We start from the raw sequence: 25149 nt of genomic DNA, 5'->3' as shown, positions 1-25149 counted from the left end.
AGGATTAGTGAATTGTGGGCTTGCTATACTGGTGCCGGCAGAATGGCAACACTTGCGGCCTCCGTCCAGCTCAATCCTCAGACAGTGCTGGTCGTTGACGCAAACGGCGCATTTCCTGTATGTTTCGATATTTTGAAGTACATGTGACAAATAATACTAATCTTTAAATATTTAAACAGGCTGGAATAACAGTATAGCACTGACGGAGTGCTCCGTGGTCAAAGGCCATTGTCCTGGGGAGGCATTAAGATGAGCGTACATCGAGTACCTCGGGCAAGTGTTCCCTCTGGCCATCACAGGGTAGCTGGCACCAGTGTTTCAATTACTCCTCCATCAACACCACTAAAACTGATTATTCCATTGCAGAGTTTATTGGAGCTTGCTGTGACCATAAAACATAGGAGCAGAATTAGGCCATTCAGTCCATCGAGTCTGCTCCACCATTCCATCATGGCTGATTTATTATCCCTCTCAACCCTCTTCTCTTGCCTTCCCACATAACCTTTGACAGCCTTACGAATCAGGAACCTATCAACCTCTGCTTTAAATATAGCCAATGGCTTCACCTCCACAGCCGTCAATGGCAGTGAATTCCACAGTTTCACCGCCGCCCTCTGGCTGAAGAATTGTACACTAATTGTTTGCTGCATTACCAACAATTCATCAGTGACAACAAACTATTTCCTTAATAGAGTGAGAGATTACAGAAACAGGACCTTCAACCCACAGGTCATACTGATGGTCAAGTTTCCCATTTCACTACACTAACCCCATTTCCCAGCTCTTGGTCCACACCCTTCTCTGTCTTGGAGATTCAAGGACTCAGCCAAATATATAGTGCCATAGAGTTATTGAGCACCACAACACAGAAACAGGCCCTTCAGCCCATCTAGTCCATGCCAAACTGTTACTCAGCCTAGTCCCATCCACCTACATCTGGACCATAGCCCTCCCATCAATGTACTTTTCCAAACTTCTGTTAAATTTTGTAATCAAACCCACATCCATCATTTCTGCTAGCAGCTCATTTCACACTCACACCAACCTTTGAGTGTAGAAATTCCCCCTCAAGTTCCCTTAAGTATTTAACCTTTCACCCTTAATCAATGACCCCTAGTTGTAGTCACACTCAACCTCAGGGAAAAAGTCTACATACATTTACTCCTCACAATTTTGTGTATCTCTAAAAAAATCTCCCCTCATTCTCCTACGATCCTGGGATTGAAGTCCTAACCTATTCAATCTTTTCCTGTAACTCAGATCCTCAAGTCCTGGCAACATTCTTTTAAATTTTCTTTACACCCTTTCAATCTTATTGATATCTTTCCTGCAGGTAGGTGACCAGAGCTGCACTCAATACTCCAAATTTGGCCTCAGCAACATCTTATATAAATTCAACATAACATCCTCTATCAAATACTCTAATTTTTGAAAAAAGTATGCCAAAAGCTCTTTTTACAACCCTATCTACCTGTGATGGCACTTTCAAGGAATTATGGATCTGTATTGCTGTGAGAGTCACTGTCTCCACCTGGCTCCATCTGCAGTCTGTTCTAGATCGCAAACCTCCTGTGTGAAACAGTTCTTCCTCAGAACTTATGATGATTATGAAGACACGTAGTCCTCTTTTATTGTCATTTAGTAATGTATGCATTAAGAAATGTGACAATATTTCCTCCAGTGTGATATCACAAAACACAGGGCAGACCAAGATTGAAAAAACCGACAAAACCACATAATTATAACATATAGTTACAACAGTGCACAATACCATAACTTGATGAAAAAGTCCATGAGCACAGTGAAGTTCAAAGTTTCTCAAATGTCCCACATCTCACGCAGACGGGAGAAGGAAGAAAACTCTCCCTGCCATGCCGACCACAATCCGACTCTGAGTCATCTGAAAACTTCGAGCTCTGATTAGCTCTCCGACACCGAGTACTGAGCGCCATCTCTATCCGAACGATTCTACCTCCTTCTCGGTCGCCAAAAGCAGGCAAGGCCAGGGATTTTGAGGCCTACCCTCCGAAAGATTCCCAACCACACAGTAACGACAGAAGCGAACAGGCGTTTCAGGAATTTCTCCAGATGTTCCTCTGTGCTTTTACGTCCTTTCTCCATCAAATCAGAATTGTCCACGGCCCCTATTTAACAGATACGATATCACTTTTCACTGGAGGGCTGCACACACGCAGGCGCGCCGCCATCTTCTCCTCCCGCTTATCTCTAAATTTCTTCCCATTTAGCATAAACCTATGGCCTCTGGATTTTGACACATCTGTGTTTTGGGGCAAAATCATGGGTTATCTCCTTCATCTTCAGGATGTCCTGGGGTCACGAAGGTTGCTGTAGAAATGCAAACCCTTTAAGTTCAGTGTCAGGAGTCATATCTGTCATCATTTACTACTCTGAAGTTCATTTTCTGGCAGGTATTTACAGGAAAATAAAGAAAGGCAATAGAACTTCGAAAAACTATACAGAAACAGACAATAACTGACAAACAACCAATGTTCAAAAGAAAACAAACCGTGCAAATGATAAAAGTAATACTAAGAACGTGAGGACATTTGGATAAGGGAGGTGCCTTTACATGACAGCCAAGAAGTCAGGAGCAAAGTTACCAAAACCATTATCAGACTACACAGAAAGCGAGGGGCACCAATCTAGTTGATAAAAGTCAAAGTACATTTATTATCAAAGTATGTATATGTCACCACATACAACCCTGAGATGCATTGTCTTGTAGGCATTTGCAGGAAAAATAAAGAAATATAATCGAACTTATGAAAAGCTACACATAAACAAAGACTGACACACAACCAAGCTGCAAAAGAAGACAAATTGTGAAAATAATAGCACTGAGAACATGAGTTGTAGAATCCTGAAAGAGAGTCTGTAGATTGTGGAATCAGTTTAGAGTTAAACCATAGGCCCAGGACTTTGCGTGGTATGGCTTCGAGCAGAGGGAGGCTAGTGGGAAGGAAAATTCGCTGGGGTACATATTTGGACCGATGGCCTCACCTCAGTCGTGTCAGGATTCTGATAACCTCATCCTTATTCTCCAGCTCCCTCCGGTGCTCCCTCAGCTGGTCCTCCAACTGACAACAGAAGAGACAGTAAACAGTCAGTAACACTAGTCAACTAATCCCAGGATCCCAACGATACACCATTGACATACAACTGAAAAATAATGTCCCATTCTCCTGTACTCATTGTTTGACTGCTGAAGCTTATCATGCTAAATGCCCCTTTCACCACCCTGTCTACCTGTTACACCACTTCTAATGAACTATTCACTTGTACACTTAAGCACATCTGTTCTATTACACTCTCTAGTACCCTACCATTCATAGTATACATCCTCCATTGGTTTGACTTCCCAAAATGCACTGATCCACATCCCTAGCATGCACCACACCACCCATTATACTCATATAATCAAACTCGTAATGATCTTGCACTTTATCATTTACCTTCTCTGCACTTTTTCCAGTAGCTTTTACACTTTGTTCTTTACACTTATTGTTTTACCTTATTCTACCTTCACGCACTGTGTAATGATTTGATCTGCATGAACAGTATACAAGGTAAGCTTTCCAATGCTTACACACAAGCATCACACTGCATGCTGGAGTCTTCTGTTCATCAGACTGTGTGTGTTTGACACTGCAGGTAGCAGAGCATGCATTACAAAATCATGAAGGACATAGATAAGACGAATGATCAGTCTTTTCCCCAGTGTAGGGCAGTCTAAAACTAGTGGGCACAGGTTTAATATGATAAAGAAAAGTTTAAAAATAGGCCAAATGTAGAAAAATGGGACTGACTTAACTAGGCAACTTGGTCAGCAAGAATGAGTCGGGCCAAAAGGCCTGTTTCTGTGCTGTCTAACTCTAACTCTTTACACTGGAGTTAGACCAGCAGTTCCCAAACTGTGGTCCATGGACCGCTTGCTTAATGGTATTGGTTCATGGCATGAAAAAGGTTGGGGAGTCCTCTGCTAGATGCTGATTACATTGCAGCTTCATTACAATGAAGGATCCACATAACGCTGTGCATAACGCTGCATGCCAGACTGCATCACACCACACTACCGCTATCCCCCTGCATTACACTGCTTGGTGGAACCCCCAAGCACCGCACCATGTCTTACGCTGCATGTTGGAACCTAACGTGCCTCACCTCATGTGCTGTGTCTGTTATACAGCTCATCGCAGAAACCAGCCTTCCCTCCACGGACTCCGTCTACAGTTTGTGCTGCCTTGATAAAGCAGCCAGCATAATCAAAGTCCCACCCAATCCAGACATTCTCTCTCTCTTCTCCCTCCTTCCATCAGGCAGAAGATACAAATATCTGAAGTACATACCATTAGGTTCAAGGACAGATTCTACCCCACTGTTATAAGATTAGAGAACGGTCCCAGAGTACGGTTCCCTTTTCACCGATGACTGCATTCCTGTACATGGTTCTAGCTCCATAATCAAGTTCGCAGATGACACCACGGTGACTGGCCTGATCAGAGGGGATGACGCGACGGCCTACAAGGACGAGGTCCAGCACCTGGCATGTGGTGAGCTGACAACAACCTGGCCCTTAACACCCAGAAGACCAAGGAGATCATTGTGGACTTCAGGCATGCTAGGAGCCACACTCACATCCCCACCTACATCAACGGACCTGTAGTGGAGCGTGCATCAAGCTTCAAATTCCTTGGTATCCACATTTCCAAGGATCTCACCCGGTCCCTGAGCTCCTCCATCCTGATCAAAAAGGCGCAATTGTGTCCTTCATTTCCTGAAGGCTCACCTCTGTCCCAGGATACTGACGGACTTTTACCGCTGTACCATCGAGAGCATACTCACCAAACTACATCGTAGAATAGTACAGCACAGTACAGGCCCTTCAGCCCACAATGTTGTGCCAACCCTCAAACCCTGCCTCCCATATAAGCCCCCACCTTAGATTCCTCCATATACCTGTCTAGTAGTCTCTTAAACTTCACTAGTGTATCTCCCTCTACCACTGACTCAGGCAGTGCATTCCACGCACCAACCACTCTCTGAGTAAAAAAACTTCCTCTAATATCCCCCTTGAACTTCCCACCCCTTATCTTAAAGCCATGTCCTCTTGTATTGAGCAGTGGTGCCCTGGGGAAGAGGCGCTGGCTATCCACTCTATCTATTCCTCTTATTATCTCGTACACCTCTACCATGTCTCCTCTCATCCTCCTTCTCTCCAAAGAGTAAAGCCCTAGCTCCCTTAATCTCTGATCATAATGCATACTTTCCAAACCAGGCAGCATCCTGGTAAATCTCCTCTGTACCCTTTCCAATGCTTCCACATCCATCCTATAGTGAGGTGACCAGAACTGGACACAGTACTCCAAGTGTGGCCTAACCAGAGTTTTATAGAGCTGCATCATTACATCGCCACTCTTAAACTCTATCCCTCGACTTATGAAAGCTAACACCCCATAAGCTTTCTTAACTACCCTATCCACCTGTGAGGCAACTTTCAGGGATCTGTGGACATGTACCCCGAGATCCCTCTGCTCCTCCACACTACCAAGTATCCTGCCATTTACTTTGTACTCTGCCTTGGAGTTTGTCCTTCCAAAGTGTACCACCTCACACTTCTCCGGGTTGAACTCCATCTGCCACTTCTCAGCCCACTTCTGCATCCTATCAATGTCTCTCTGCAATCTTCGACAATCCTCTACACTATCTACAACACCACCAACCTTTGTGTCGTCTGCAAACTTGCCAACCCACCCTTCTACCCCCGCATCCAGGTTGTTAATAAAAATCACGAAAAGTAGAGGTCCCAGAACAGATCCTTGTGGGACACCACTAGTCACAATCCTCCAATCTGAATGTACTCCCTCCACAACCAACCTCTGCCATCTGCAGGCAAGCCAATTCTGAATCCACCTGGCCAAACTTCCCTGGATCCCATGCCTTCTAACTTTCTGAACAAGCCTACCGTGTGGAACTTTGTCAAATGCCTTACTAAAATCCACATAGATCACATCCACTGCACTACCCTCATCTATATGCCTGGTCACCTCCTCAAAGAACTCTATCAGGCTTGTTAGACACGATCTGCCCTTCACAAAGCCATGCTGACAGTCCCTGATCAGACCATGATTCTCTAAATGCCTATATACCCTATCTCTAAGAATTTTTTCCAACAGCTTTCCCACCACAGACGTAAGGTTCACTGGTCTATAATTACCCGGACTATCCCTACTACCTTTTTTGAACAAGGGAACAACATTCGCCTCCCTCCAATCCTCCAGTACCATTCCCGCGGACAACGAGGACATAAAGATCCTAACCAGAGGCTCAGCAATCTCTTCTCTCGCCTCGTGGAGCAGCCTGGGGAATATTCCGTCAGGACCCGGGGACTTATCTGTCCTAATGTATTTTAACAACTCCAACACCTCCTCTCCCTTAATATCAACATGCTCCAGAACATCAACCTCACTCATATTGTCCTCACCATCATCAAGTTCCCTCTCATTAGTGAATATCAAAGAGAAGTATTCGTTGAGGACCTCGCTCACTTCCACAGCCTCCAGGCACATCTTCCTACCTTTATCTCTAATCGGTCCTACCTTCACTCCTGTCATCTTTTTTTTCTTCACATAATTGAAGAATGCCTTGGGGTTTTCCTTTACCCTACTCACCAAGGCCTTCTCATGCCCCCTTCTTGCTCTTCTCAGCCCCTTCTTAAGTTCCTTTCTTGCTTCCCTATATTCCTCAATAGACCATCTGATCCTTGCTTCCTAAACCTCATGTATGCTGCCTTCTTCCACCTGACTAGATTTTCCACCTCACTTGTCACCCATGGTTCCTTCACCCTACCATTCTTTATCTTCCTCACCGGGACAAATTTATCCCTTACATCCCGCAAGAGATCTCTAAACATCGACCACATGTCCATAGTACATTTCCCTGCAAAAACATCATCCCAATTCACACCCGCAAGTTCTAGCCTTATAGCCTCATAATCTGCCTTTCCCCAATTAAAAATTTTCCTGTCCTCTGATTCTATCCTTTTCCATGATAATGCTAAAGGCCAGGGAGCGGTGGTCACTGTCCCCCAGATGCTCACCCACTGAGAGATCTGTGACCTGACCCGGTTCATTACCTAGTACTAGATCTAGTATGGCATTACCCCTGGTCGGCCTGTCCACATACTGTGACAGGAATCCATCCTGGACACACTTAACAAATTCTGCCCCATCTAAACCCTTGGAACTATTCAGGTGCCAATCAATATTAGGGAAGTTAAAGTCACCCATAATAACAACCCTGTTATTTTTGCACCTTTCCAAAATCTGCCTCCCAATCTGCTCCTCTGTATCTCGGCTGCTACCAGGGGGCCTATAGAATACCCCCAGAAGAGTAACTGCTCCCTTCCTGTTCCTGACTTCCACCCATATTGACTCAAAAGAGGATCCTGCTACATTACCCACCCTTTCTGTAGCTGTAATAGTATCCCTGCCCAGTAATGCCACCCCTCCTCCCCTTTTTCCGCCCTCTCTATCCCTTTTAAAGCACTGAAATCCAGGAATATTGAGAATCCATTCCTGCCCTGGTGCCAGCCAAGTCTCTGTAATGGCCACTACATCATAATTCCATGTATGTATCCAAGCTCTCAGTGTGGTATGGCAATTATCCCGTATCAGACCGCAAAGCACTCCAGCGTGTGGTGAAAACTGTCCAGCGGATTATCAGCACCCAATTGCCCGCCATTGAGAATATCTACTATAAACGCTGCCTGGGCAGGGCGAAAAGCATTATCAAAGATGCATCTCACCCTAACCATGGACTCTTTACTCTCCTCCCATCCGGTAGGCGTTACAGGAGCCTCCACTCCCACACCAGCAGGCACAAGAAGAGCTTCTTCCCCGAGGCTGTGACCCTGCTGAACCTCTCATCACAGAGCTAAGCAGTATTGCATCCATATTGTACTGTCTCAGTACTTTTATATTTGTGTGCTGTAGCACTTACTTCTTATTCACAGTTATTTCGTAAATAACACTATTCTTTGCATTTCTAGTCAGATGCTAACTGCATTTCATTGGCTTTGTATCTGTACTCTGCACAATGACAGTAAAATTGAATCTAATCTAATCTAATCTAATCTAATCTAATATGGACCCTTGACCTCTTATGAAGACCTTGACCCTTATTGTCTGCACTTTCTCTGTAACTGCAACAGTTTATTCTGAATTCTGTTAATGTTTTACCTTGTAATACCTCAAGAGGGAATATACTTAAATATCACATGTATATCAAAACTTACAGTGAAATGCATTATTTGTGTCAACAACCAACACAGTCCGAGTTTGTGCTGGGGGCCCGCAAGTGTTGCCGTGCTTCCAGCACTAACACAGCATGCCTGCAATGGGCACTAGCCTCCCCAGCACCCAGGCCATCTTCAAGGAGCGATGCCTCAGAAAGGTGGCATCCATCATTAAGGACCCCCATCACCCGAGACATGCCCTCTTCTTATTGATACCATCAGGAAGGAGGTAAAGGAGCCTGAAGGCACACACTCAGTAACTCAGGTACAGCTTCTTCCCCTCTACCATCTGATTTCTGAATGGACAATGAACCCATTAACACGCCCCTCTCTTTTTGCACCACTTAATTAATTAAATTTATTTTCACAGTTTTTATTATTTTGTATTGCAAAGTACTGCTGCCACATAACAACAAATTTCACAACATTTGCCGGTGATATTAAATCTGATTCCGATTCTGAAGATTTTCACTGCATTGATTCATTAAACCATTCTTACCTACTGCCCCACTTACTCAACCAAAGTCCAAGTAAATTTATTATGCATGAATTGGTTACCTTGAGATTCATTTCTTGCAGACATTTACAGGAAAATAAAGAAATGCAATAGAATTAATGAAAACCTAAACATAAAGACTGACTAAACAACCAATTAAAAACATAACAATAATAATAAGACTAAGAACACAAGTTGCAGAGTCCTTGGAAGTGAGTCTTTAGATCATTGAATCAGTTCAGTGTTGAGGTGAGTAAAGTTATCGACGCCAGTTTAGGAGCCTGATGGTTGTAGGGTAAGAACACTTCCTGAATCTAGTGGATGGGACTTTAGGCTCCCATACCTCCATGCCAGACTGCAGCAGCCAGAAGAGAGGATAGACTTTGATGATGGATGCTGCTTTCTTGTGGTAGCGCTCCTTGTAAATGTGCTCATTGATGTGGAGGATTTTGCCTGTGATGGACCTGGCTGTATACACCACTTTCTGTAAACATTTCCCTCAATCCCTCCACACAACTGCCTAATTCCTTTGCTCTGGGTCCATAGGAGACTGAATCTGAATCCAAACCCAAATCCGCAAGCGATTACATAGACAGATCCAAATCCGACTGAAGGTATAGATGGAAAGAAGGACTAGAGAAGAGACAAAATGTTGCTTGTGTGACAAATTTACAGCCAACACTTACATCTACTTGCTTTGTATTCTCCAGGTGGTTGGTTGTCTTGTAGGTGTGAAACATCTTGAGAATTTGCCCTAATGAAGTTGGAAGCAGAGATCAAAGTACAACTTTATGAGGCGCCTTTCTCCATCTGCTCCCTCACACCTTGGTAACTGGGCTCCAATATCACAAAACAACATACTACCATCCCAAGCACATTGTCCTGCCCAGCCCACACCCAAGATCACCCATAGGTGCAGCCACCTCTTGACTGGGGAAAGCCTGCGCCCCACTGGCTGTGCAAGATGCCAGTCAGAGGTTGGTTGAAGGTGTTGCAGTGATTATTTGTGTGTTGTCACCATCTCTACAGAAACTGCACTAAGCACCTGTTACCAGAGAAATGGCCATTTTACCAAGACAATGCTCACTTCCTCCTGGCTCATTCCTCACCTGAAATTCCAGCTGTTAATTACATGCCGTTGATGTGCAATTACCAGTACGTTGTGTTGCACTGGGAGACACTTAATCGCAGAAGCGGAGAACAATTGTAATCTGTTCTGCAAATGTGACTCAGCCTCTATTTTAAAGTCATTAAGTTGGAGAATACAGCTTTATTGAGTTTAAAATAGAGGCTTCTTTCAGGTTCAGATTCATTTATTACCGTGTAGCAGTGTGCTACACAGCGCTAGAATAACCACACAGAGTCGGTGAGTTAGAGTTGCGATGAAAAAGATTTATTCAGACTTCGCGGCCTGCTTTAAAGCCTTCCCGTTCCTGCCCTCCCTGTGCGGGACTGCTGTGGGGAATGCATATTCCCAGACCCTTTCCGCACGCGGGATTTTCCCCCTGCTGGTGAAGATGGCCTGGCGCCCTTTTTGGGGCCGGCCCTCTGCCTGCGCGCGCTGTTGTGAGCCGGTTCGTGGGTGCCAGAAAGTGGGTCGCCACATAACCGCCCCCCCCAGAACCGGCGATACCTCCCCCAATGTCCACAGTCTGGATCGGCCTCTGTTTGGGAGGTCTGCCCCTGCGCCGCGGTGCCTGAGCCCGGACCTGCTGCGCCAAGTCCACATGGGCCGGTTTGAGTCGGTCCACTGTGAAAACCTCCTCTCTCCTCCCAGTGTCCAGCACGAACGTGGACCCGTTGTTACTGATCACCTTGAACAGCCCCTCGCAGGGCCGCTGTAGCGGTGCCCGGTGTCCGCCCCGTCGTACAAAAGGAAACTTACAGTTCTGCAGGTCTTTGGGTACGCAGGTCGGGCTCTGTCCGTGCTGTGAAGTGGGTATGGGGGCCAGGTTACCGAGCCTCTCCCGTAGTCTGTCCAGGACTGCTGTGGGTTCTTCCTCTTGCCCCCTTGGGGCTGGTATGAACTCTTCTGGGACTACCAGGGGTACGCCGTACACCAACTCAGCCGACGAGGTGTGCAGATCCTCTTTGGGTGCCGTGCGGATTCCGAGGAGGACCCAGGGAAGCTCGTCCACCCAGTTAGACCCCTCCAGGCGGGCCAAGAGAGCCGATTTCAGGTGACGGTGGAAGCGCTCTAGTAGTCCGTTCGACTGTGGGTGGTAGGCAGTTGTGTGGTGTAGCTGAGATCCTAAAAGGTTGGCCATACCTGACCACAGACTGGAGGTGAACTGGGCGCCCCTGTCGGAGGTAATGTGGGCCGGTACCCCGAAGCAGACTACCCAGGTTGCGATCAGTGCTCGGGCGCAGGATTCGGAGGTGGTGTCGGTGAGCGGGACTGCCTCTGGCCATCTGGTGAACCAGTCTATCATAGTTAGGAGGTACCGCGCTCCTCGTGACACTGGCAGGGGCCCCATGATATCCACATGGATGTGGTCGAACCTCCGGCGGGTGGGTTCGAACCGCTGCGGCGGAGCCTTGGTGTGCCGCTGCACCTTGGCCGTTTGGCACTGCATGCACGTTTTGGCCCATTCACTGACCTGTTTACGCAGTCCATGCCACACGAACCTGTTGGCGACCAGCCGGATGGTTGTCCTGATGGAGGGGTGCGCTAAGTTGTGAATGGACTCGAAAACCCACCGGCGCCAGGCTGCTGGGACGACGGGGCGGGGTTGGCCGGTAGCTACGTCACATAGTAGGGTCCTCTCACCTGGGCCTACGGGGAGGTCTTGGAGCTGCAAACCGGAGACTGCAGTCCTGTAACTGGGGATCTCAGCGTCTGCCTGCTGTGCCTCTGCCAGCGCTGCATAGTCCACCCCCTGGGACAGGGCCTGTATGGTAGGTCTGGAAAGTGCGTCCGCCACGACGTTGTCCTTTCCAGAGACATGCCGGATGTCCGTCGTGTACTCGGAGATGTAGGACAGATGTCGCTGCTGGCGGGACGACCAGGGGTCGGATACCTTCATGAACGCAAAGGTAAGCAGTTTGTGGTCTGTGAATGCAGTGAAGGGCCTACCTTCTAAGAAGTACCTGAAATGCCATATTGCCAGGTATAGTGCCAATAGCTCCCGGTCGAAAGCACTGTATTTGAGTTCAGGTGGTCGTAGGTGTTTGCTGAAGAACGCCAGGGGTTGCCAGCGGCCCTCGATGAGTTGTTCCAGCACTCCACTGACCGCTGTGTTGGATGCGTCCACCGTGAGGGCAGTAGGAACGTCCGTTCTTGGGTGCACTAGCATCGCGGCGTTTGCCAAGGCCTCTTTGGTTTTAACGAAAGCGGTTGCGGCCTCTTCGTCCCAGGTAATGTCCTTGCCCTTACCCGACGTTAGAGTGAACAGGGGTCACATAGTTCGGGCTGCTGAGGGGAGGAAACGGTGGTAGAAATTCACCATACCCACGAATTCCTGCAGGCCTTTGATTGTGTTGGGTCGGGGCAAGTTGCGGACTGCGTCTACCTTGGCAGGCAGCGGGGTTGCCCCGTCTTTAGTAATCCTGTGGCCCAGGAAGTCGATGGTGTCGAGTCCGAACTGGCATTTGGCTGGGTTGATTGTAAGGCCGAATTCGCTCAGGCGGGAGTAGAGCTGGCGGAGGTGGGACAGGTGCTCCTGCCGACTACTGCTGGCTATGAGGATGTCGTCCAAATAGATGAATGCAAAGTCCAGGTCACGTCCCACCGTGTCCATTAGCCGCTGGAAAGTCTGTGCGGCATTCTTTAGACCAAACGGCATTCGGAGGAATTCGAAAAGTCCGAACGGGGTGATAAGTGCAGTTTTGGGGATGTCGTCCGGATGTACAGGGATTTGATGGTATCCCCCGATGAGGTCTACCTTGGAAAAGATCCTTGCGTCGTGTAGATTTGCTGCGAAGTCTTGAATGTGCGGCACAGGGTAGCGGTCTGGCGTTGTAGCCTCGTTCAGTCTGTGGTAGTCACCGCATGGTCTCCAGCCCCCGTTGCTTTGGGCACCATGTGAAGGGGGGAGGCCCATGGGCTGTCGGACCGTCGTATGATCCCCAATTCCTCCATCTTCTTGAACTCCTCCTTCACCAGTCGGAGCTTGTCCGGGGGAAGCCTTCAAGCACGGGCGTGGAGGGGTGGTCCCTGGGTCGGGATGTGGTGCTGTACTCCGTGTCTGGGCATGGCTGCCGTGAACTGCGGTGTCAGTACTGATGGGAAATCCGCCAGGACCCTGGTGAATTCGTCGTCGGACAGCATGATGGAGTCCAGGTGTGGGGCTGGCAACTGTGCTTCACCCAGGGAGAACGTTTGAAAAGTCTTGGCGTGGACTAATTGCTTCCCATGCAGGTTGACCAGCAGGCTGTGGGCTCGCAGAAAATCCGCCCCCAGGAGTGGTTGGGCCACGGCGGCCAGTGTGAAGTCCCACATGAACCGGCTGGAGCTGAACTGTAGCCGCACCATGCGGGTGCCGTAGGTTTGTATTGTGCTGCCATTAGCGGCCCTCAGGGTGGGTCCCGGTTCTCTGTTGCGGGTATCGTAACTCGTTGGAGGTAAGACGCTGATCTCCGCTCCGGTGTCGACCAAAAAGCAGCGTCCCGACTGCTTGTCCCAGACCTACAGGAGGCTGTCCAGATGGCCAGCCACCGTAGCCATCAGCGGCGGCTGGCCCTGGCGTTTCCCGGGAATTTGCAGGGTGGTCTGCAGCGGCGGGCCTCTGTGCCCCACCGCTGGTGGTAGAAACACCATTGTTCGTTGGGCTCCTCACTCCCGTCACTGGGTTTTGTAGGCTCTACTGCCGGGCCTGGTCTGGTCTGTCGTTGGGCACGCGGCTTGGTGATCTGTGCGACGGATGCCCCTCTCTCTTTCCTAGCATTCCACAGCACATCTGCTCGGGCCGCTACCTCCCGGGGGTTGCTGAAATCTGCGTCGGACAGCAGCAGGCATATGTCCTCGGGCAGTTGCTCTAGGAACGCCTGCTCAAACATGAGGCAGGATTTGTGTCCTTCAGCCAGGGCCAGCATCTCGTTCATTAATGCTGACGGCAGCCTGTCTCCCAAACCATCCAGGTGCATTAAGCAGCGTGCTCGTTCGCGCCGTGAGAGTCCGAAAGTCCTTATGAGCAGGGCTTTGAATGCTGTGTATTTGTCGTTCTCCGGGGGCGACTGTATAAACTCAACTTGTGCAGCTGTCTCCTGGTCGAGGGAGCTCAGCACGTAGTAGTAGCGAGTGGACTCCGAGGTTATCTGCCGAATGTGAAATTGTGCTTCTGCTTGTTCGAACCATAATTGGAGTCGCAGCGTCCAGAAGCTTGGCAGTTTTAACGAAACTGCGTGAACAGATGCAGCGTCGGTCATCTCTGGTCCAAATATCGTTTGGGCCATCGGGGTCACCAATTGTAGCGGTGTGCTACACACAGCGCTAGAATAACCACACGGAGTCGGTGAGTTAGAGTTGCGATGAAAAAGATTTATTCAGACTTCGTGGCCAGCTTTAAAGCCTTCCCGTTCCCGCCCTCCCTGGGGCGGGACTGCTGTGGGGAATGCATATTCCCAGACCCTTTCCGCACGCGGGATTTTACCCCTGCTGGTGAAGATGGCCTGGCGTCCTTTTTGGGGCCGGCCCTCTGCCTGCGCGCGCTGTTGTGAGCCGGTTCGTGGGTGCCAGAAAGTGGGTCGCCACAACTGCATTGTAAAACGTACACTGAAATGCAACAACCAACACAACCTAATCGTAAACACAAAAAATTCTGCAGATGCTGGAAATCCAAAGCCACACAAAATGTTGAAGGAACTCAGCAGGTCAGGTAGCATCTATGGAAGTGAATAAATGGCCCATCTTCAGGACTGGCAAGGAAGGGGGAAGATGCCAGGATAAAAAAAAAATGGGGAGAGGGGAAGGGGAATAGCTAAAAGTTAAAAGGTGAAACCAGGTGGTTAGGAAAGGTAAAAGGGCTGGAGAGGAAGGAAACTGCTAAGAGAGGAGAGAGGACTGGAGAAAGGAAAGGAGGAGGGGACCCATGTGGGGGGGAGGGGGATAGTAGGTGGGTGAGAAGAGGTAAGATGCCAGAGTGGGGAATAGAAAAAGACAAGGGGAGAGGAAAAAAATTGCCGAAGGAGAAATTGATGTTCATGCCATTAGGTTGGAGGCTACCCAGATGGAATATAAGGTTTTGCTCCTCCATCATGAGTGTGGAGCAGCCCGTAAATGTCATCACACATCTGACTCCAGCCTAGCATGCCCACAATGCTTGGCAGAACAACGCAGCAATAACAACACAACAAAACAAAACAACAGCAGCAAAAAAAAAACACAAGATTCTGCAAGTACCGGAAATCCAGAGCAACACACACAGAAAGCTGGAAGAACTCAGAAGGTCAGGCAGCAAGCCCCTTTCCCACCCTCTCACTCACCCGTACTCACAGACAGGTCTCCAACCACCGGACAGGACACCTCCAGGCCTCCAGCCTCTCATACATTAAGCTTTCAACCTCCAGTCACTGACCAGGACTCACAAGTATCAGGCCTTCAACCTCTGGACGTGCTGAGCTAGGGGCTTCAACCTTCAGGCCTTGACCTCTGGACTTGTTGACTTCAGTCTTCGAATTTCAGGCTTTGACCTCCAGATATGCCAATTCCTGGACTTCAATCTCTGTACTGCTGACCTCTGGGTATCCACCCCAAAACCCACCAATCGCAGGACTTTGACCATTAGCTGGAGAAGTCATTTTTGGGGGCAGATTTCCAGGTTCCCATCCTGCTGAGCACTTTCCCAACATCTGGTCCACCTCTGCTGTATTTTGCCAGGACGTGATGCTTTCTTTACTCCTTCTTCTGTATCATGTGTTCCACAGAGACCCCTGCTTGTTGTGATTTTTTATAAATGACTTGGATAAGCAAGTAGAATGACCTGGATAAGGTGATTTAGTAAGTTTGCAGATGACGCAAAGGTTGGTGGACTTGTTGATAGTGTGGAAGGTTATCCTAGAATACAACAGGACATTGACAGGATGTAGAGCTAGGCTGAGAAGTGGCAGATGGAGTTCAATCCAGAAAAGTGCAAAGTGATTCACTCCAGAAGATCGAACTTGAGGGCAGAATACAGGGTTAATGACAGGATCCTTAGCAGTGAGGAGGAACAGAGAGATCCACAAAGTTGCTGTGCAAGTTGTGGTTAAAAGGTGTATTGTGTGTTAGGGTTTTCATTAGTTCAAGAGCCACAAGGTAACGTTGCAGCTCTATAAAACCCTGGCTAGACCACATGTGCAGAGCATTGATCTCAGTCCAGCCCTGATGAAATGTCCTGGCCTGAAAGATCAATTCTTTATTTATTTCCACAGATGCTGCCTGACCAGCTGAGTTCCTCCAACATTTGGTGGGTGTATTGCTCTGGATTTTCAGCAAAGGCAGATTCTCTTGTTTTTATGAATTGGAGTATTGCGTTCAGTTCTGGTTGCCTCATTATAGGAAGGATGTGGATCCTTTGGAGAGGATGCAGAGGAGATTTACCAGGATGCTGCCAGGATTGGAGAGCGTGGCTTATGAGAATAAGTTGAGCGAACTAGGGTTTTTCTCTTCAGAGTGAAGGAGGATGAGAGTGGACTTGTTAGAGATGTATAAGAGGCATGGATAGAGTGCACACTCAGAGACTTTTTCCTAGGGCAGAAATGGCAAATACAAGAGGGCATAAATTTCAGGTGCTTGGAGGAAAGAATAGGGAGGATGTCAAAGGTAGTTGTTTTTTTTTACACAAAGAGCGGTGGATGCATGGAACGTACTGCAAGGGGTGGTGGTAGAGGCAGATACATTAGAAACATTTAAGAGACTTTTTAGATAGGCACATGGATGAAAGGAAAATGGATGGCCGTGTGGAGGGGAGGGTTAGATTGATCCTGTGGAGAGGAGGGTTAGATTGATCCTGTAGAGGGGAGGGTTAGATTGATCCTGTGGAGGGGAGGGTTAGATTGATCCTGTAGAATGGAGGGTTAGATTGATCCTGTGGAGGGGAGGGTTAGATTGATCCTGTGGAGGGGAGGGTTAGATTGATCCTGTAGAGGGGAGGGTTAGATTGATCCTGTGGAGGGGAGGGTTAGATTGATCCTGTGGACGGGAGGGTTAGATTGATCCTAGAGTCTGTTAAAAGGTCGGCACAACATTCTAGGGATGAAAGAAATGTACTGTGCTATAATGTTCTATGTTCTACACTTTCATTTCTCCCCTTAGTGCATTCTGTTTTCTTGTCATTGAGTTAAGGACCTGAGGGCCTGTTCACGTGAGAAGAACAGAGTCACTTATAGAGTGCCTGGAATGCCCTGCTCCCAACCTCAAACCATCCACGGGACACCCCAATCCTTCCCCTTGTTTGACAAACCCCTCCCCTGCTGAAGACATTCAAACAGATTTACAGAATACCATTTGGCCAGTCACGTCTGTGCCATTTGCAAAAGTAATCTGCAGATGCTGGTAATCTTTAAAGATTCAAACTACATTTATTCATTTATTGTCAAAGTATATATAAATTATACAACCTTGAGATTTGTCTGCTTACAGGCAGCCAGGAAGCAAGAACCCCAAAAGAACCCAATTTTAAGAGAAGAGAAGACCAACACTCAATGTGCAGAGAAAGAGAAAAATATCACAAATCATGCAAACAATAGAAGCAAGCAACAGCATTTCGAATCAGATTGAATCCACAGACCCAAACCCTCGGAGGAGCCACTGTACGGCCAAAGCCTTGGTCTCAAGTTCATCATATAGTGGGGCTGGCTGCCGTGAAACTCGCAGACACAAAGCATGCAGCTGCCGGAGCAAACTCACAGCCTCGGCGCCACGGAGAGAGGAGTGAACATCGCGAGAGACTGAGCAAAATCGGCCCGACCCTCGCCTCGGTCCCAGCGCCCTGAGTTTCGTGTCTGTCTGGACCAGTGTTTAAATCGTCCAAACACTGGGTCGTGTCCCACAGAGCCCTGGCGCAGGGCCTAGACTTTGCCGCTCAGTCTCGACCTCTCCAAATCGGCTCAGCGCTTTGAGCAATCCAACCTCACACCCAGTTTAGGTGGACGGGCACCTAAACTTCTCCACCTTGGCTCCTCCCTGAATCACTCGCTCCAACTCCATCTCTGTCTCCAAAACAGCCACGAACACATTGCACCCTGACTTTGCAACGCACCAGCACGGCTCATCCCTCGAGTCAGCTTCACCTCCGCTCACCTGTTCACTGTTTGCAGTGATAGTATTCCACAATTTACCTCATAAAAAGTGTCATTAATGATTTTTGTACATGGGATTTTTTGCCTTTGTATTTTCTTGCATTTTCTGCAGGAACACTGCAGGAACTCATGAAGTATCCATGGGGGGGAGTAAACAACACCCTGAAGGGTCTCGGCCCGAAATGTGGACTCTTCATTACTATCCATAGATGCTGCTACCAGCTGAGTTCCTGCAGTGTTTTGTGTGTGACAGGCTGAGATAAGTTCAACGGTCACTGTTGTTTTCCAGGGTAGGGGAGTCTCCTTCAATGCTGGGGGAGACCTAGCACAAAGTAATGGAACAGCACTTCATACCCCTGCTAGCTAGTTAACAACCCGATGGCATGAGCATTCGAATTCTCTAATTTCACGTAGCCTGCTCCCCACCTGTCTCTTTTCTTTGTCCTTTCGATCTACCCAGTTCCTCCTATATTCACACCACCACCCTCCTTCCCCCATTACCATTTCTCTTCCTCCCTCCATCCACTCCATCTGCCCATCACCCACACCCTCCTCCCACTGAGTCCCCACCCCCACTGTTTCCATCTGCCCTCCCCACCTCCCTTGTTTCACCATCTGTAGCCCTCTGTTGTCTCCACCTCTCACCTCCCATCCTCTGGAATTGGAATTGGAATTGATTCATTATTAGAAACCTAGAAAACCTACAGCACAATACAGGCCCTTCCGCCCACAGAGTCGTGCCGAACATGTCCCTACCTTAGAAATGACTATGCTTACCTATAGCCCTCTATTTTACTAAGCTCCATGTACCTATCTAAAGGTCTCTTAAAAGACCCTATCGTATCCGCCTCCACCACCGTTGCCAGCAGCCCATTCCACGCACTCACCACTCTCTACGTAAAAAAAAACTTACCCCTGATATCTCCTCTGTACCTACTCCCCAGCACCCTAAAACTGTGCCCTCTTGTGGCAACCACTTCAGCCTTGGGAAAAAGCCTCTGACTATGCACACGATCAATGCCTCTCATCATCTTATGCACCTCTATCAGGTCACCTCTCATCTTCCGTCACGCCAAGGAGAAAAGGCCGAGTTCATTCAACCTATTCTCATAAGGCATGCTCCCCAATCCAGGCAACATCCTTGTAAATCTCCTCTGCACCCTTTCTATGGATTCCACATCCTTCCTGTAGTGAGGTGACCAGAAATGAGAACAGTACTCCAAGTGGGGTCTGACCAGGGTCCTATATAGCTGCAACATTACCTCTCAGCTCCTAAATTCAATTCCTCTGACAGCCCTCCACACTATCCACAACACCCCCAACCATTGTGTCATCAGCATACTTACTAACCCATCCCTCCACTTCCTCATCCAGGTCATTTATAAAAATCACGAATCATCTATAAAAAATATTGTTTCGTGTACTGAGGTACAATGAAAAGTTTGTCTTGCATATTGTTCATACAGATCAATACATTACAGTGCATTGAGGTAGAACAAGGTGAGACAATAACAGAGTACAGAATGAAGTGTTACAGTAACAGGAAAGTGCAGTGTAGGTAAACAATAAAGTGCAAGGTCATAATGAGGTAGACTATGAGGTCGAGTCTACCTTATCGTACGAGGGAACCATTCAATAATCTTATAACAATGGGGTAGAAGCTATCCTTGAGTCTGGTGGTACAGGCTTTCAGGCTTTTGTACCTTCTGCTTGATGGGAGAGGGGAGAAGAGAGAATTTCTGGGATGGGTGGGGTATTTGGTTATGCTGGCTGCTTTACTGAGGCAGTGGGAAGTGTAGACAGAGTCCACGGAGAGGAGGCTGGTTTCTGTGATGTGCTGAGCTGTGTCCGCAACCCTTTACAGTTTCTTGCAGAACAGTTGTCATACCAAGCTGGAATGCTTTCTACTATCCTACCAATCTACCAACATCTGCCAATCACCTCTCCTCGCCTGGATCCATCTTGCCGGCTCCTTAGCCCACCCTTTCCCTTCCTTGTCCTCTATCTTACAGACCCCGATAAGGGGTCTCAACCTGAAACACCAGCTGTCCATTTCGCTCCTCAGTTGCTGCCTGAACCACAGAGTCCCTCCAACAAACTTCCTCCAGCAGTTCGCCTTTTGCTCCAGAATCCAGAATTTGCAGTCTCATGTGTCCACAGTGGTTAATGGAATAAACATTGGGCAATGTGCTGTAGTTATTCATTTACTAATTGAAATTGAATTAAAATGTCTTTATTGTCATTGCATAGTACAATTTGTCATGCACCAATACAGCGAAAATGAGTTGTTGGCATCGGTAAAAGGAGAGAGGTTAGCGGAGCAGAGGTAGACAAGTCACGAGTGAAGTCATACCTTCAGAATTGTGGAAGGTTTAGGAAGGAACCTGGCTAATTCCGGAGCAATGAGAGTGGTGGCTTTCACGTTGCTGCTGTGTTGCTTGCTGTGCTCCGTGTTGTTTAACTGAGCATAGGGGGCACGAGAATGCATGGCGACACTTGCGGGCTGCCCCCAGCACATTCTTGGACATGTTAGTTGCTCAAGCACACAACATGTCACTGTATATTTCGATGTACATGTGATAAATAAATTAATCTGACTGAATGCACACGGTCTATTTCTCTGAGTTGGGGAGTTCAAGAACTAGATGGCACATGTTTAAGGTGAGAGGGCAATATTTTCATGGGAACTGGAAGGGAAACTTCTTCACACAGAGTATACTGCATACTGTGTATGGAATGAGCTGCCACAAGAAGTGGTCGAGATTTAAAAACACATCCTTAGGCTGTGTTGGTTGTTCACACAAACAATGCATTTCACTGTATGTTTTGAAGTACATGTGATAAATAAATCTGAACAAGCTGCCAGGGTGGTGGAAGCAGACACAATGATGGTGTCTAGATAAGCAGGCAGGTAGTGGAAGGATATGGATCATGTCCAAATGGGTTTAACTTAACTTGGCATCATGCTGGCACACACGGGGTGTGCCTGTTCCTGTACCGCAATATTCTACAAACCCCTGCACAAATAAAGTATTTCTTCAGTTACCCACAATGGGGCAAGTTGACAGTCCCGACTGCTTTGTTTTCACTATGGATGTCCAATCCTTATACACTTACAATCCCCATCAAGAAAGCCTTTCTGGACAATAGACCACACCAGTTCCCCACCACCACCACCCTCCTCCGGTTGGCGGAACTGGTACTCACAGTTAATAACTTCTCTTTTGGCTCTTCCCACTTTCTTCAGACCAAGGGTGTAGCTATGGGCACTCGCATGGGCCCCAGCAATGCCTGCCTCTTCATTGGTTATGTGGAACAGTCTGTGCTCTAAACCCATACTGGTATTGCTCCCCAACTTTTCCTTCACTACATTGACGACTACATTGGAGCTGCTTCCTGCACCCATTCTCAGCTCATCAATTTCATCAACTTTGCTTCTAACTTCCACCCAGCCCTCAAATTCACTTGGTCCATCTCGGACACTTCTCTCCCCTTTCTCGATCTCTCGGTCTCCATCTCTGGAGACAGACTGTCCACTAACATCTTCTATAAGCCCACTGACTCTCATAACTACCTCGACTATACCTCTTCCCACCCTGCCACATGCAAAAATGCCATTCCCTATTCCCAGTTCCTCCGTCCCCGCCACATCTGCTCCCAGGATGAGGTTTTCCATTCCAGGACATCTCAAATGTCCTCTTTCTTTAAGGATCATGGTTTCCCTTCTGCCGTCATCAATGATGCCCTCACCCACATCTCCTCCATTTCCCACACTTCAGCCCTCACCCCATCCTCCTGTCACCACAACAGGGACAGAGTTTCCCTTGTCCTTACCTACCACCCCACCAGCCTCTGGATCCAGCACATTATCCTACGCAACTTCCGCCACCTTCAACAGGACCCCACCACTAAGCACATCTTTCCCTCTCTAGCCCTCTCCACTTTCCACAGGGATCATTCCCTCCATGACTCCCTGGTCCACTCGTCCCTCCCCATGGATCTCCCACCTGGTACTTATCCCTGCAAACCTAAGTGCTACACCTGTCCCTCCACCTCCTCTTTTGCCACCATTCAGGGCCCCAAACAGTCCTTCCAGGTGAGGCAACACTTCACTTGTGAGTCCGTTGAGGTCATCTATTGCATCCGGTGCTCCCGGTGCGGCCTCCTCTACATCGGTGAAAACCGACGCAGATTGGGGGACTGCTTCGTCAAGCACCTCCGCCCTGTCTGCCACAACAGACAGGATCTCCCGATTGCCAGCCACTTCAACTCTGCTTCACATTCCCATTTGGATATGTCCATACATGGCCTCCTCTACTGCCACGATGAGGCTAAACTCAGGTTGGAGGAGCAACACCTCATATACCATCTGGGTAGTCTCCAGCCCCTTGGCATGAACATTGAATCCTCCAACTTCCGGTAATTCCCTCCCCCTCCCTTCCCCCATCCCCATTTCACTCTGCCCCCTCCTTCAGCTGCCTATCACCTCCCTCATGGTTCCACCTCCTTCTACTACCCATTCTGTTTTCCCCTATTCCTTCTTCACCTTTTCTGCCTATCCCCTCCTCCACCCCTTGATCTTTCCCCTTACTGGTTTTTCATCTGGCACCTACCAGCCTTCTCCTTCCCACCCTCCCCCTACCTTCTTTATAGGGCCTCTGCCCCTTCCCTCTTCAGTCCTGACGAAGGGTCTCGGCCCGAAATGTTGACTGTTCATTTCCATGGATGCTGCCCGACCTGCTGAGTTCCTCCAGCGTGTTGTGTGTGTTGCTTTGACCCCAGCATCTGCAGAGTATTTTGTGGTTAAGCTGACAGTCTGAAGTTTGTTAAGGACAAGACAAGCAAAGCAGATAGAGAGAATCCTGTAGGTGTAATATATTTGGCTTTCCCAAAAGCATTTGATAAGGTGCCACATAAAAAACTGGTGAACAAGATAAGAGCTCACTGTACTACACAATTCTCTGCCCCCAACTCCCCAAGGATTATTGTGGCTGGATTATTGGGTGTAATTAGAACATAAAACACAGCACAAGACATGTCCTTTGTCCCATTGTGTTATGCTGAATTAATTAAGAAAATATGTTCTGTCTGTACCTGGTCCATATTCCTACATTCTCTCCACATTCATGTGTCTGTCTAACAGCCTCTTAAATACCTCTATCGTATCTGCCTCCACCACCACCCCTGGCAGCGCATGCCAGGCACCCACCAATCTCTGTGTAAAAAAACTTGTCCCATACATCTCCTTTGAACTTTCCCCACACACCTTAAATACATACTCTCAAGTATTAAATATTTTGACAATGACTAAAAGATACCGGCTATCTATCCTACCTGTGGCTCTCATAATTTTATATACTTCTGTCAGGTCTCCCTTCAGTCTCCGACACTCCAAAGAAAACAACCAAAGTTTATCCAACTTCTCCTCATTGCGCATGCCCTCTCATTCAGACAGCATCCTGGGGAGCATCTTCTCCAAAGCCTCAGCCTTCTTCCTATGATGATGTGACAAGAACTGAATGCAATAAGGTACCATGTAAAAAACTGGAGCAGAATTAGGCCACTTGGTTTCTCAAGCATGGTTTCTCTTTGTAGATGTGCTCAGTGTCGAGGGGAGCTTTTCCTGTGATGGACTCTAAATGTAGATCACGTTTTGATAAAATAGAGAGGAGGTTCCTGGGGAATTGGCACTGAGGAACATTTGAGGCCAGAGGTTGATCATCCATGATTATATCGAATGGTGATGCAAGCTTGAGAAACCAAGTGGCCTAATAATTAGTGCGCATGCGCCGGTCGTGCATGCAGCCTGTTACAGCCGTTCCGATCGGATTCTTATTTTTTTCTTCTTACTTTTTAACTTACGTTATTTTTTGGTTTTTTTCACAGTAACACGTCGAAGCTGCACCCTCTCTAACATGCTGGTAGAGAGAGTTTTATTTGGGTTTTTAGTGCTGGAAATAGTTACATCCCGACATGCGGGACAGAAGCTTGGTCGCATTATTCATTCCAGGGACCAGCTGCTAATGCCAGCCGGGTTAGCAAGCAGAGCGGTGGACACCCCCGCTGAAATCTGGAGGAAAACACACATAGGATGCAGAGGGGGATCACAAAGTCGAGGAAGGAGGACCGGGTCGAGACAACAGAGACTTATGGAGAAGAGGATTTCGGTGAGTAATAAAATGGACGAGTTCACAGCGCTAGCCAGGCGTCAGAGAACATTTCGGGAGTGCAGTGTTATGTGTTTCACTGGAACGGGGCTGCACGAGGACATACCTGATCAAAACTTCTCCATGGACGGCTTCCAGACCGTTCGGGCTGACCGGAAGTGCACTGAGAGCGGTAAGCGTAAAGGAGTTGGGTGCTTACTGTTCTGGTTAACAACAGATGGTGCAATCTGGGTCATATTATGATCAAGGAACATGTTTGTAGACCGGATATTGAACTTTTTACTGTTGGACTTCGGCCACATTCCACCGAGATTCAACACTGGGCGGCACGGGAGGTCGTTCCTGCTTGTGGCCATCGAACGTGCAGCTCCTCCCGTGGAGGGTCAGACACCCTGAGCCAATAGACTAGTCCTGGACTTTTTTCCATCTGGCATAGTTTGCATTTTGCTGTTTGATTGTTTGTGGTTCTTGTATTGCTATATATATGCTCTATTCTTGGTTGGTGCGGCTGTAACAAAACCCAATTTCCCTCGGGATCAATAAAGTATATCTATCTATCTATCTATCTAACCTGGCTCCTATTTTTCTTGTGTTATTGTGTGTTGCTGTGGGTTTCAAAATCCTAACCCTTGAGAAATGAATTTACTTCTTTTACTGTACATTTTCTAAACTTTAAAATTTGTTAAAATATGCTCGATTTGGGCCTGGAGTAAAACAGCTCCCACTCAGTCTGGAACATCCCCTCAGCTTTGACTCAGACCAAGATGAATAGTGCAGTTTCTGGCATTTCACATTCATTCTCAAGCCAACTCCTGTCATCCTAGGAGAGGGCGCCAGTATTTTTTGACATTAGCACATCATTTGACATTCAATTGAACATTCCTGAAGACAGTTGCCAGTTGCTTTCTCTGGAAAAGTCACAGATGCACCAGGTTACTTAAGAAGGAAACTTT

At 47.8% G+C, this 25149-nt stretch overlaps 1 protein-coding gene across 2 annotated transcripts in view; it reads right to left on the bottom strand.

Moving 5' to 3' along the window:
* The window catches only part of LOC134345245 (coiled-coil domain-containing protein 170-like), a 125045-nt gene that overhangs the window by 94186 nt on the left and 5710 nt on the right, over positions 1-25149 (bottom strand). The window contains exons 1-2 of one of the 2 annotated variants that reach the window (XM_063045613.1): positions 4183-4225; positions 3022-3098 (exon numbers count right to left, since the gene is read on the bottom strand). In XM_063045613.1, coding sequence (XP_062901683.1) covers positions 3022-3098; positions 4183-4212 — 107 coding nt within the window. In that variant the 5' untranslated portion in view covers positions 4213-4225. Of the gene's footprint in view, positions 1-3021; positions 3099-4182; positions 4226-25149 lie in introns of those variants that run through there. The other variant, XM_063045623.1, reaches the window with a different exon arrangement.

This window comes from Mobula hypostoma, chromosome 1 (assembly GCF_963921235.1).
Source record: "Mobula hypostoma chromosome 1, sMobHyp1.1, whole genome shotgun sequence".
NCBI lineage: Eukaryota > Metazoa > Chordata > Chondrichthyes > Myliobatiformes > Myliobatidae > Mobula > Mobula hypostoma.
This window is presented reverse-complemented; position numbering and strand designations above follow the sequence as displayed.